This window comes from Macaca mulatta, chromosome 1 (genome assembly GCF_049350105.2).
Source record: "Macaca mulatta isolate MMU2019108-1 chromosome 1, T2T-MMU8v2.0, whole genome shotgun sequence".
Lineage (NCBI taxonomy): Eukaryota > Metazoa > Chordata > Mammalia > Primates > Cercopithecidae > Macaca > Macaca mulatta.
Genome location: NC_133406.1, coordinates 22857720 through 22870990, shown reverse-complemented (window position 1 = coordinate 22870990; position 13271 = coordinate 22857720). Strand labels below are relative to the sequence as shown.

The window sequence follows — 13271 nt, the reverse complement described above, 5'->3', positions numbered from 1 at the left end:
GAGGAAGAAAGAATAGATATTGGGGACAATTAGCAGTCTCTGCCATAAATAGCAGCGCCCATTTATTGAGTACTTATTGTTTATCGACTGCCTGTCATATACTGAGTACTATCTTTTACATGATAAAAATAAAGAAAACAGGGTATTCTTTACTGAAATTCAAAAAGGAAATATATTTTGAAAAAATGTTAGCATTATTTTTCCTGCATCCTTTTCTGTATGAGTCAGCTTTGTCTGTGATAAAACAAACAAACAAACAAAAAGTCATCATGGCTCCCAACAAACATCTATTTTCCCTTCTTGGACTGTGCATTGGCTGTGACCCAGTGGGGTGCAGGTTCCAGCCTGCTCCACCTGTGTGTCATTCGAGGGTCCAGGCTGAAAGAGCAGCCCTCTCCTGGGCATGTTGTTCTCATGAGGATGGCAGGAGGCAAGAGGCCAAGTGAAAGTGGGAAGCCCATCGAAAACCTCTTGCTGGATATCAGACATATCACATCCCACAGGCCAAAGCAAGGCATGGGCTTAGCCCAGCATAGGTGCAGTGGTGAAGCACACACCCACCACAGAGCAGGGGAGGGAAGGATAGATATTTATTGAGCAATAATCTAGCCTATCACAACTTCTGACCTTCGGAAAGATTCAGTTGCAGACTCACTTTTTCTGCCCTTTCAGCTCCTTATGCTCCAAGAGAGGTATGGTAGAAAGTGAAATGCCCCCAAATTGGGCTTGCACCAGGACAAATTATAATCTTCCTCACTTATTTACTTCTTCCATGTATACTAAACTCCCAGCCCATGTATGGCTTTGTGCTGAGTGCTTGTCCCGGGCAGCTTCCAAGTAACCAGCAAGAAGGAGATGCGTGTACACATTACTGTAACACCAGAGAGGGGGCTCTGAGGACCGTAACAGAGGGGAAGCCAGGAAGCAAGGCAAGGGAAAGGTCACTTTGGTCTAGGCAATCAGGCAAGGCTTTGTGGAACAGGTGGCTTTTGAGCTGGGCCTCTGAGAAATGGATAGGGTTTCAGCAGGTGGAGGTGGGCCCCTGAGTACACTCCTATTTTAATTGACTTCGCAGAAGGATGTGCTGCAAAAACCTGTTCTAATCATTCCACTTCTAAGCCTTGCCCCAAGTGGCATGATAAAGGGGAAGTATTTCTCAAGGCCTCAGTTTGCTCTACTCACACGTTTATTCAAAGAGCTCTTTCAATCCCATCTTCTCCCCAGGATCTAATCAAGAGAGGGCAGTGTCTCTCAGGTCCCCTCCGAAAATCTGTGCTTCTTGCCCTTTCTCTTCTCGACACCTTGCCAGACCTCACTGTGTGCCTGTATGGTGGGCAGATGTTTCCATGTATCTCTTTATTATCTGGATCCCAGTTGTGCTGTCTCCGCCACAGCCCTGGCACACATGCTGGCCTCAGAGTTGTCTACCTGGCTCTGCCGGATTCCAGATGGCTCTCATCTTATTCTCTTTGGGCAGGGCTCACTCGAGGTAGCAGTTAATGTGGATATTTGTGAAATACCCAAAGTTACATAGAGACATGAGGGACAAAACCAAAAATTAAGGTCAATGCATTTAGGCAAGAGAGGAGAGCAAGAGAGAGCCATTTGTTTTTCCAAAGTGATTTTCACTCAGATCTCCTGAAGTAGGTCAATGCATATGCATGGCTTATAGCTAAAGCGCAACAATAGACTAATGTCTAAACCACTTGAAGGCCTAATTTCCAGAGCAAGAGAAATCCAGAAACACCTCTTGGGAATGCACATGTAAATTAATAATTATTATTTTGTTTCTTTACCTGGTGAAGGACTTTCTCTCTACCTGAAGGGAAGCAATGTTCTCGTGTTTGTGTTTATGCTCAACATTAAAAACTATCCAGCTCCTAGAGCGGATACAGTCTTTTGGCCTCCTCATGTATTATATAAAAGACGTTCTACCTCCTACCCTGAGATGCCAATGTGCCTACATTTCTCATATTCAATTTTTCCAAGGTGAGAGAGACTCTGGCCGCAGAGACAGGACTGAGTGTTCGTGTTGTCCAGGTGTGGTTCCAGAACCAGAGAGCGAAGGTAACCTTTTTCTTACTTTTATCTGTCCCCGTGTTGCTGGTTTCCTGAAATAATCCCAGTAGAACATTGTACTTGCTGCCCGGGTTTCTCACCTTAGCTCATTGGATAGAGTAGTTCTCTTGATTCAAAAATTCTGTTATCAATAGTTATTTTGGCCACAGCAGCCCTGCAGAAGGGGAGAGAGAAGGCATTCGTTTTAGTGAAATTGCTTGTATTTTCCTAGTGGCCATGACTGTGAATTTGGCCAGCCATCTGTATGAATAAATGTCTTTCTGTGTCTTTTGGTAAAAGCATGTTCCTTAATTCATATTTATTTAACGCAAATACCAGAGTTGTTTTAAAAGTAGCATGCATATGACTGGTCCAAGACAATGTTATGACAGGGTAGAATGAGTGCCTTTTCTTACTTCTCCCAGGGCCCAGCCCTCACTAATATAGGCCCAAGCCGTCATACTGTCCTCTGGATCCAATGAAGCTCTATATTCCCTCATCATGGTTTTAGTTTTAGAACTTTTACTCATTCATCTTCCTACCTCTAAAAATACATGTGTCCTGTGGACTGTTTCTCAAGAGCCCTGATCTTTAGTGGATGATATGAGGAAAAAACAAACTCTATATTTCCTCTGCTCTTACACTACAACAATCAGTGCAGAATGCTTCTGTGACAAAATATGTGGAGATATTCTCCATACGCCAAGCAGGCAATCAATTGTGCAGTGGATACCAACTGGGTGTCCTCTAATTCTGACACTCTCTACCTGGAAATAGTGTCAGACTTCACAGGTTGAGGGTTCGGTCCCACAAGACTGTCCTCCCCTTCAAATGCCAATTGCAAGCTCCAGGTTGTTTTACCTGTGCTTTGGACCAGCTAGCTATAAATTGGGATTCCCGTGACCCCACTCCTTGGGTTTGATAAATTTGCTAGAGCATCTCACAGAACTCAGGGAAATACTTACTTATATTTACTGCTTTATTATTGAGGATATTACAATGGATGCAAATGAAGTGATGCATGTGGCGAGAAATGGGGGAAGGGTGTGAAGCTTCCATGCCCTCCCTGTGTACCCCAGTCTCCAGGAATCTCCATGTATTCAGCTGTCTGGAAGCTCTCGATCCCTATCCTTTTGGGGTTTTATGGAGGTTTCTTTATGTAGGCATGATTAATTAAATCACTGGCCACTGACGGTCAGTTTAACTTTCAGCCCATCCCTTTTCCACAGAGGTTTGGAGGTGGGGCTGAATGTTCCAACCATCTAATCACACCCGGGTCTTTCTGATTATCAGCCTCCACTCTGAAGCTACCTAGAGGCTGACAGCGGTCAGTCAGTCATTAACATTCAAATAGGCATCGCTTTGGAGAGTCCAAAAATTTTAGGAATCGTATACCAAAAAACAGGGTCGACAACCAAATATATACTTTACAGTATCACAGGTTATCTCTTTATTTGATCATGATTGGTTAAGGTAGCAATTCCCTAAATGACATCCTCGGAACAGGGCTATTGATGTGTTATTCCACCAAAGAAAGACTCCATGGTGCGGTAAGTTGCAGAGGCCCTGTAGTCTATGGATTCATAAAGCACAGGGGCCCATTTAAAGGTCTGAAAAATCTTGCAATAGAGAAAATGTTTACAAAAATCTAGTGTTTCCTACACACAGACACTTACACGCGCTCAAAGTATATGTCAACATCTCATGGAACCCTAATGCTCTATGGAACACAGTTTGAGAAACATTGAGTTAAAATATTCCTTCAGGGAAGCTTGCATGTTAGCAGGGTACCTTGGAAGAGGCATGAATGTCTGGGTAGGCTCATCTCAAACTTAAGGGCCAGTAGACAGGGAGGGGGAAAGGAACAGCCTCTGGGCTGATCCTAAATTACAACCTGTCAGTATCCTCTTGTTCCATACGTCTAGGCTGGGCTGCAAATTTCACAGTCACACACTTATTACCTAATGTAAAATGGTCACACCACAAGCAGCAAGTTTTGTTTGCTGAGGGAACATCCCTGTTTCTGCTAAGACAAGCTGCACCCCTGCTTCCCAGTCAGCTGTCTTTATACTGCTGCAGAGTAGAAGAGCTCTCAGCTGCAATGCTTCTAGCACACGGGGCTGGCCACTGCGGCTCCTTTCCTAAGTAAGAGCTAGAGCTTTGCCAACAAGCCCTCTCCCAGGGAAGGCGTCGCTTCCAGGCCCCCACCTTACCATGTGAACATGCTGCAGGTCACCTGACTTCTAATCCTGTGGTCCTCTCCTTATCAGATGAAGAAGCTGGCCAGGCGACAGCAGCAGCAGCAGCAAGATCAGCAAAACACCCAGAGGCTGAGCTCTGGTAAGCTGGTGCCTCCTCCCAGGCAGTTCTGGCTGGAATCCAGGCTGTTCCTACCAGAGGCCTCCCACTACCCAGCTCTTTGGATGACATATCTGGACTCAGTGAAGCCTAGACCATACCCGCTGGAGAGATAAGGCCTTCAAGGGAGGACTGAGCCATGAGGAACTTGTGAGAGAGCTGAGGACGCCTGAGCTGCATGCAGGCTTAGAGCTGCTAATTGGGGATGGCACTGACCTTATCCACAGCGTCCGGGCCTGGATCCCACCACAGTGTCAGGGAGAATGTGTCAGGACTACTTGCAGAGTCACAGATACGTTCAGTTTCTCATCTTGCTTAGTTCTCCTTCCAGGCTAATTGATTTAATAGAAGATGCCTCGGTGACTTGCCTCTTTCCAAAATAATGTAAAGTAGTAAAAATAATGATAGTAAAATAACAATGCCCTCCTTTGTTGAACAGTTTTATAGATTGGTGATCTCATACGTGCTGACTTGACTTTTACAACACCCACTCCGGGAGGTGAGTGGAGAAGTTGTTAGTATCCCCATCTCACAGATGAGCGAACAAAGGCTCTGCAAGACTGAATGTGGCCCTAGATCAGTAAGGGAGGAGGCTGGAACTGGAACACTGTGTTCCACAGGCCATGCTGCCTTCTCATCTCTACCCAGGTGCACTTTTAAAAAAGTCAGAGTGATATGAGGATTAGGGAGGAGGGTGAAGAGGTACAGACTGTGGGAGACTTCATGGAAGTTAAAAGAAAAAAAAACAAACAAGAAATACTATATTAGAACAATGTCATTCTTAAAGGCTATGCCCCTCACCCCCCAACTCAGCTATCCAGAATTCCTTGAATGGTTTGTACCTTAAAACAGGGCTTCTTACATTTTAATATGCACGTAAATCGCCTGGGAGTTTGGTGAAGTGCAGATTCCAATTCATAAGGAAGGTCTGGGTGGGCCACAAGATTATGCCTCTTTAACAAGCTTTTCGGTGGTGCCATTGCTGCTAGTCTGTGGACCACACTTTGAAGTCTGTGGAATGTGATCCTAGTTCTCAGGCCCCTCAGCACAGCCTCTTATCCTCATATGGACCCTGCCTTGTGCTTGGCATCAGGTCTAGGCTTAATCTAGAATTTGACTCTTGCAGCCAAGAGTTCCCTTAGTTTCTTACCTTCTAGACTAAATGGTATGTTAACAACAAGGTAGAAGTTAGGGAGAGAAGAAATAAAACAGGGCATGGGTGTGGGGAAGGGTGGAGCAGCAAGCTGGTTAGATCTGAATTCTTCCCTCAGCTCCACCCCTAAGGCTCTTTTTGTGGGAGCAACTTTGCCTTGTTCCTCAGGCTGTGTGCATCCCTAGGGTAGGGCCCTAATGCCTGCTAGTCCTACCTCACAGGACCCCTCTGCAGTTCAAAGGGAGAAGAATGCATCAAAGCATTGTGAGAACACAAACTCATATGGCTTGGGACTTAGTTTACATAATTCTAAAGGAAGCTCCAAAGGTAGACTTAAGAAAGCAGAGGCTGGTGGGAAATAGTATCTGTTCTTCCCATGTTCAGAGAACCTCAGCAAGATGTGGAGGCAGGAAGTGAATCCTGCTTTTCTTATAAAATTCTATCTACAAGCATAGCAAGCTATAATTCCAAAGCATACACAGTCCTATGGAATCTTCCCATCAGCCCCATGAGGTCAACAGGTCACAGCTCCCACTTGACTGATGGGCTCATACTGATTTATCATAGAAAGATCTTTAGATACATCTATTCTAGTGACTGCCAAACATGTGGCTAGCATCACAACCTTTTGTTGAAATGATATATTTCAAGGATGTTCTCAAAGTTCAACATCCCAGCCCCTACCCTATTCCTATCCTCCAAAGTGATTGCTGATGGCCTCTGGTAGGACAAAGACTGGAACCACTGATGTCACCTCATCCCATTTTATTTTATAAATGAGGGAATCAGGACCCAGGGAAGTCACATGCCAGGCTGCACATTGAGAATGACCTGGCTGCTTCTTTGTTCCACAGCTCAGACAAATGGTGGTGGGAGTGCTGGGATGGAAGGAATCATGAACCCCTACACAGCTCTGCCCACCCCACAGCAGCTCCTGGCCATCGAGCAGAGTGTCTACAGCTCAGATCCCTTCCGACAGGGTCTCACCCCACCCCAGATGCCTGGAGACCACATGCACCCTTATGGTAAGAGGGACTCAAGCCCCCCGGGCCCTCTCATATCTTGTATGGGTTTCTCATTCCCTCCTAAACACATCTACGCAGTTCCCAGATGCTCACCGAAGCTCCAAAGCAGAATAATGTGCCCTACAAAATACTGCTAGAATCGCCTAACCAATGGCTACAGGAGAAAGACCTTCATGCATATTCATTAGTGACCCTTCCATTTATCTTGTTTTCAAAGCTTCTTGTTTGTTGGTTTTTAACAGGAAGTTGTGCTCTCCTTGTAGACCTGTTTGTTGTCATTGAATTCTGCAAGTCTTGTGCTTTCATGCCAGATGTCAGCAGTATCAGTGCTATGGAAGGCCTTAATTAAGCAAACATTTGCCTAAAGTAAGAAAAGATATAAAAAGCACAGAAGACAAATTTTCTATCTGGACTATCCTACTATGGATACCAATAGGTGTTCTCATTTAACTAGTGAAACATAAACTGACTTGTAAAGTGAAAAGTATCTCCCTTATACCCACCCCACCCAAAGAAGCATTGATTTAAATGCTGCATATAATGGATAGCTGAGCCTCTCCCACTTACCCAGCTTTGTGCTTAAGCTAATGGACAACAACTGGGGGCCTGAGGACCCAGAGTAGGGGGCTGGGTGAGCTTTGGAGTGAAGGCTCAAGTTAAACCTCAACCAAATATAGGGCATTACATTTTTATACAGAGAAGGTTAGTGGTGTATGTAATGCATTGGTCTATACTGTGTAATCTGATAAATTACACTGACAGTTAAAAAATAATTTTATGCAGCAAGCCTTCAAAACATTACTATCAGAGATTCATGTCACAGATCACAGATTTTGTTAAACAACTTCTTTCTTGCCTTCATTTAAAAAAAAAAAAATCTGTTGTTAAAATCACCCCTACCTTCCCATATCACACATTCAGCAAACATTTATTAAGATTTGGCCCTTGGCAAGCCCTTCACTGGCCGACCCCATTCATTGGATGTTCAGTGATAGCCACCCTCTTGGCTTCCTTAGAAGGCACAGGTCACATCTGTACCATTCTTTACTCCACCGCTGTGGGAAAACAGGGCAACTACATTTTTTTGCGAATTCTTTTCAGTGTCAGAGGTTGTATGACTTAAAGTATCCCTGTGATGACTCCTTTAATAAAATGAATATTTAAAGCCCCATGACAAGTTGTATAAACTCCAGTTTTCACCTCTCCTATTTCCCTGAAGTGGAGGCAGAACATTCTTTGCCTCCACGTCCTGGTTGCAGTGATTTCTCAGCTGTTCCACTGTGTGCCCTACTGGCTTCCCTATGAAAGGTATAAATTAGTTGAAGGTAGGCACCTAACCTTCCTTTCCATTACAAATTTGGGGTAACACCTGATAGCTAGTAGACCCTTGGTGTTTGAAAGAATAAATGTTATCACAGGAGTTTTCATTAACCTCACTCAAAGAGCTTTTTTTTTGGTTTTGTTTTTTTGTTGGTTTTACCATCCCTTCTTCAAGCATCATTTTTTAGGCCCAAGTCCTGTGGGAGCTCTGCCCTGTCTCCCCAGCCTCTGGTGACATGTCCTGCCTACTCCCCACACTCCCTGTCTAGACACTGTGACATTTGCTTATGCTGCACTCAATTTAGCACTTTGTCATGTCCTGGTTTAGATTGTTTTCACTTGTTGCACTTTGGACACGAGCTGCCTAAAGAGAATACAGACTTTTTGTAGAAAGTTTCACATGGGACATGTGCTCAGGCAACACTTGTTGAATTCAGCTGAATATCCTGACACTGAAATGAGTCACCTCTTCCAGACCCTTATGCCAGTGTTTCCTCTCCATTTCAGGTGCCGAGCCCCTTTTCCACGACCTGGATAGCGATGACACCTCCCTCAGTAACCTGGGTGACTGTTTCCTAGCAACCTCAGAAGCTGGGCCTCTGCAGTCCAGAGTGGGAAACCCCATTGACCACCTGTACTCCATGCAGAATTCTTACTTCACCTCTTGAGTCTTCCCCTAGAGTCCTGTGACTAGGCTCCCATATGGAACAACCATATTCTGTGAGGGGTCACTGGCTTTGGGACAGGGAGGCCAGGGAAGAGGTGGGTTGGGGAGGGAGTTTTATTGGGGATGCTGTTGTATAATGATATGGTGTAGCTCAGCATTTCCAAAGACTGAATACATTATGGATTGCATAGTTTAATGTTTCTAATAAGAGTCTTAGCATTAGATATGAAGATATGAAGACGTGTTTATCATTAAGGACAGGGACTTTTAATATAGACATTCTCATGCAAACTAGATACTTAGGGACTCCTAACAACTTCCCACCATGTCGGGGAAGCTCTTGTCAAGAGGTGCATATGTCTATCCATCTACTCACCCATAGACAGAAGGACAGACAGATAGATGTGTGTGTGAGTGTGTAACCTTTCATATTTTACCCTCAAAGTTTATTCCTAATTAACAGACACCAACTGTACAGCAAAAGTAACTTTATTTTCAGTGTGAACTATATTTAAGGAAATGCTTGATGCACTTAAGTTATAAAATGAGATAATTTACTTTTATAAACTTTATTTTTAGTTTGACGAGACTTGTCAGCAGGGCAGAGAGGGCTGCTCCACCTAGCCCATAGCTTTGAGTGCTTGGGTTCATTCTGTTTGCAGAGTGTCTTTCAGGTCTGGAAAGCAATTCCGTGTGGCTGATGGTGTTCTCTCTTGCATTCTTGCTCTCTTTGGGGTTGAATCACTGGGCAGGGGTGGGACAGCATAATCCCTGATCATGTTCTGAGAAAATGTAAAGCCCAGACTCCTGGGCTTTCTTTTAAATTCTGACAAGTGGTTGTTGGGCAGTGCTCGGAAGGTTGGCTCAGCTCTTGAGCTTCAGCATCTGCAAGTGTGGATGAGGCTAATAGTAGGTACCTACCTCACTGGGAAACACCAAGGCTTAATTCATTCCCAGGACACATGAGCAGGGCTGAGACTAATATCTGATATTTGTTTAAGATACAACCAGGGCACTCACTTGGCAAAGGAGGGTACATAGGGTTGCAGAGCAGGAGGGCTCCCAAACTCCCGAGGGCAGTTTTGCCTGCTGAAGTCCCTCTGCAAAGCCTGTGCTGGAGGAGACACCAGCTCAGAGCAGCTCAGAGGAATCCCAGAGTCCCGGAGTGGGGAGGAGGCGAAGGCTGAGGGGATGGAAGAGGGCCTGGTGGTGTTCTAGAGCAGGGGTGGGCAAACTGCTGCCTGCAGGCCTGCTTTCTATGGCTTGCCAGCCAAGAATGGTTTTTACTTTTTTTTTGAGGTCATTAAAAAAAAAGGAGAAGAAGAATATATAACAGGCTGTCTGTGGCCTGGAAATCCTGAAATATTTGCTATCTGTATTGTCTGGCCCTTACAGAAAAAGTTTGGGGCCCCTTGTTTTAGAGGGTCTGTTTTTAAAGAACCTCATGGAGCTCATAGAGGCAGAAGGGTCCGGTGGAAACCCTTGGCTCTTCCTTCCAACTCACTCTTCTGATCCTCAGCACAGAAGACCCAGCAGCCATTGTACATGGAGACAGTTCCACACCCTGGTCTCCAGTTGTGGTGCTAGGATGGGATCGTTCTGTGCTAGGAAGCCTCCTGGGAAACCAGAATGAGTTGGTGGGGAAGACAGAGGGTCACTGTGGACCTATCCGGGAGGGGCCGGGACAGGCTTGGCCTCACTTCTGGGGACATCATTGGAGACTTGAACATAGAGACACGTCCCTATCACTCTGGCAAGGCCAGAGGGAACATGTCCCCTTATGGTAGCGTCTATGTCGTGTGATTTTTTTGTGCTCTTGTTTATAATTTATGCAAGCCACCAAGAAACCCAAACCAGTCTGATGAGTGAAAATTATGCAGATGCTGTATGGCCCCACAGGTTTCTGTGGTAAAGACCAGTTGGAGAATGTAGCAGATACTATGTGAGTGAAAATGAATAGAGATCCTTATTCCACTCCTTAATGGCATACCAAGATGAAATTAAAAATCTCTTACAAATGAGCTGTTGTTTATTCAGGGATTGGATGGTGGGTGGGGAACCAGGGGGGCATGGGAGTTTTGTCTACAAAGCCATGGGGATGATCTTATGGCAAAGCTTTGAATGAATGGAAAGGATGACTACAGCAAAACATAAGGAGAAAAGGGTCTTCAACTTCTTGCCAAGATGGACAAAGACCCCAGTCTTGACCCCACAGAAGGAGGCAGTGGGAGCTTTCCATCACCACCATCAAGTTCCCTCAGGGCAGAGCAATTTGCGACATGTGATGAGGGAACACTTGCTTGGAAATCAGAACAGAGTGACGGGGCAGGAGAAGGATTTCTCATGCAGGACTGAAGGCAGATGCCCAGCCAGAATGGGAGAGCCAGGGAGCAGACAGTGGCTCCCTGACAGAGTCTCCCAAAGTTATCAACAATTTTCAATGTGATATATGGTGGGCAAATAGGACTATGGAGAGAAGAAGTCAGGAAGCAGTATGGATGTAAGACCAGGAGACATACTCACGGGGGGGGGATTGTTTTTTGTCTGTTTTCTGCCCCACTTGCAATTGTTCAAAGCTTGCAACCCCCACCTCTGGCTCACTCACCATATGTTAGAAGCTGGCTCTTCCTCTTGCTGAGGGCCTGGAAGGAGATAGGTGTGTATTATAAGGCCAGGTTGACAGGAGGAGCCCACTGAGGAGGCCTTATCTCAGATTGGCCTCCACTGGGCAGACCTTAGTTCCTAACTCCAGCTTCCTGGGAGAGCCCAGGCACAAGCCCTTTATCCCTCATATTTGCCTAGTGAGCAACGACCTGACCTTCAGAATCAGCATACGTGGCCTTCTCAAGCCTACAAGGCTGGGTTAGGTGCCTATATGGACTACTTGGACTAATGCTACCTGCTGCAACAAATAAACCTCCAAATATTATAATAGCTCAAACACAATAGAAATTTATATTTTTACTCACATAAAAGACCTGGGAAGGAGTTTGGGTTAGAAGCACACCTCTCTTTCATGCACAGTGAGGGCTCTGCTCCTGGCTTCCAGGCTTTCACTGGGGATCAGTTGTCTCCATTCATCTTTTCCCCTTCCCACTGGAAGTGGATGAGTCTAGATTGAATTCCCAGCTCCTGGACTTACTAGCTATGTGGTCTTGGGCAGGTTCCTTCACTTTGCTGAGTTGATTCCTCAGGGATGGTACTTGTTTCTACCTCAGGGGGGTTTGTGAGCACAGGTGAGATAATATGTGTGAAGCACTTAGCCCCGCGCTGGGAGTATAGTAAGGACCAGATGAGTGTTAGCTGCTGCACCGCGGGCCAGACCTGCTCTTGGAGTTTGGTCATTGATGAAAGGCTGCTGGGAGTCTCAGACCCTATTTGAGGAAAAAGAAGAACACATCCTGGTTCACCTGAACTCAGAAGGCATCACTTCTCACCATCACCTCCTCAAATCTCAGCGTGTCTTCCAGAGCCTGAGCCAGAGTTGTGGGGAAGTGTCTGCTGTTTTGTTTTAAAGCATGCAGATAAAATTCCAATTATGACGACACATTCAGAACTCTAACCCCCAAGGAGGAGCAATCAGGTCCTAGGAAATTCCCCCAGCCACCTACTGTCACCTGCTTTTCATGACCTGCATGATGGGGAAGGCCTTTGGGCTAGGTTCAGAGTGGAAAGCCTGGATCCACAGATTGGGCCTTCACACCTCAAAGGACCTGTGGCTAGGCTGTCTCTTAAGAAAATTGAGTTCACCTAAAATGAATCAAAAATGGGATGAAAGTGGAGTTAATTTGTCAGTTCTAAACTCAAAGACAAAATAAAATTTAACTGAATTGCAAATGAAATCTAAGTTTGTCTATCTCTTTCACTCTCTCTTTTTCTTTCTCCATCTAAATCAATTTAAACTAAGATGAAACCTATTAATAATATGACTTAACAAGAATAAAACTGTACCTTCAAGAATTAAAACTGAATCATAACTTCACTATTTCCCTGAATCCCTTTATTTGGCAAGTTTCAATATTATGTTCAGTGACAAGGTGAGAGCTATCGTTAGGGCTCAAAAGAAGGCCTTGAGATTTTTTTATGCTAAAAGTATATGCCTTCTACTCATGGATGATGAGGAGATTACCTGGCTTTGAAGTTCCCTAGATGTATAACCTTAACAAGATGCTGAGCCTTCATTTTTTCATCTATAAAATCACAATGACGCTTGCCTGTCTTATAAGTTGGCTGCTGCATACAAAAAAAAAAAAAAAAAAAAAAGAATTAAGACAGAGCTCTATAAACTTTGAAGTGCCATACAAATGGAAGGGCTTGTTATTATTTTGTCCCAGGAGACACATGCAGATTAGCCATGTGGGGAGCATAGCATCTGCATAAGCAATGCTCCTGCTTGGGTAGATGCCCACAGCAAGGAAGGGATGCCCCAGATCAGAGTGTGAATAACTTATTTCCTCTCCCAGCAGCTGTGGATGACTGCTGCCACCATCTTATGGGCCTTCTACCCTCCCGGGGAGGGTTCTGGGGAAAAGTGCAGCATGGCCCAGCCCCTAGTGGATGGGGCATTGGCTAATCTGCACTACTTTTAACCTCTTTCCTGCCACTCCATGTGCCTGGGAAGGGAAAGATGGAGCCTGCCCCTGATTTGTGGTTGGAAGGACCTACTCCAGATACTTGTGCAGCTGACCTA

The 13271-nt window shown here is 45.1% G+C and overlaps 1 protein-coding gene across 2 annotated transcripts in view; it reads left to right on the top strand.

Annotated features, from left to right (window-relative positions):
• The window catches only part of LMX1A (LIM homeobox transcription factor 1 alpha), a 154696-nt gene extending 144097 nt beyond the window's left edge, over nt 1-10599 (top strand). For both annotated transcript variants that reach the window (XM_028849925.2, XM_077986433.1), the window contains 4 exons: nt 1990-2067; nt 4329-4398; nt 6424-6594; nt 8422-10599. In XM_028849925.2, coding sequence (XP_028705758.1) covers nt 1990-2067; nt 4329-4398; nt 6424-6594; nt 8422-8582 — 480 coding nt within the window. In that variant the 3' untranslated portion in view covers nt 8583-10599. The remainder of the gene's footprint in view (nt 1-1989; nt 2068-4328; nt 4399-6423; nt 6595-8421) is intronic.
• The last annotated feature ends 2672 nt before the right edge of the window (nt 10600-13271 follow it).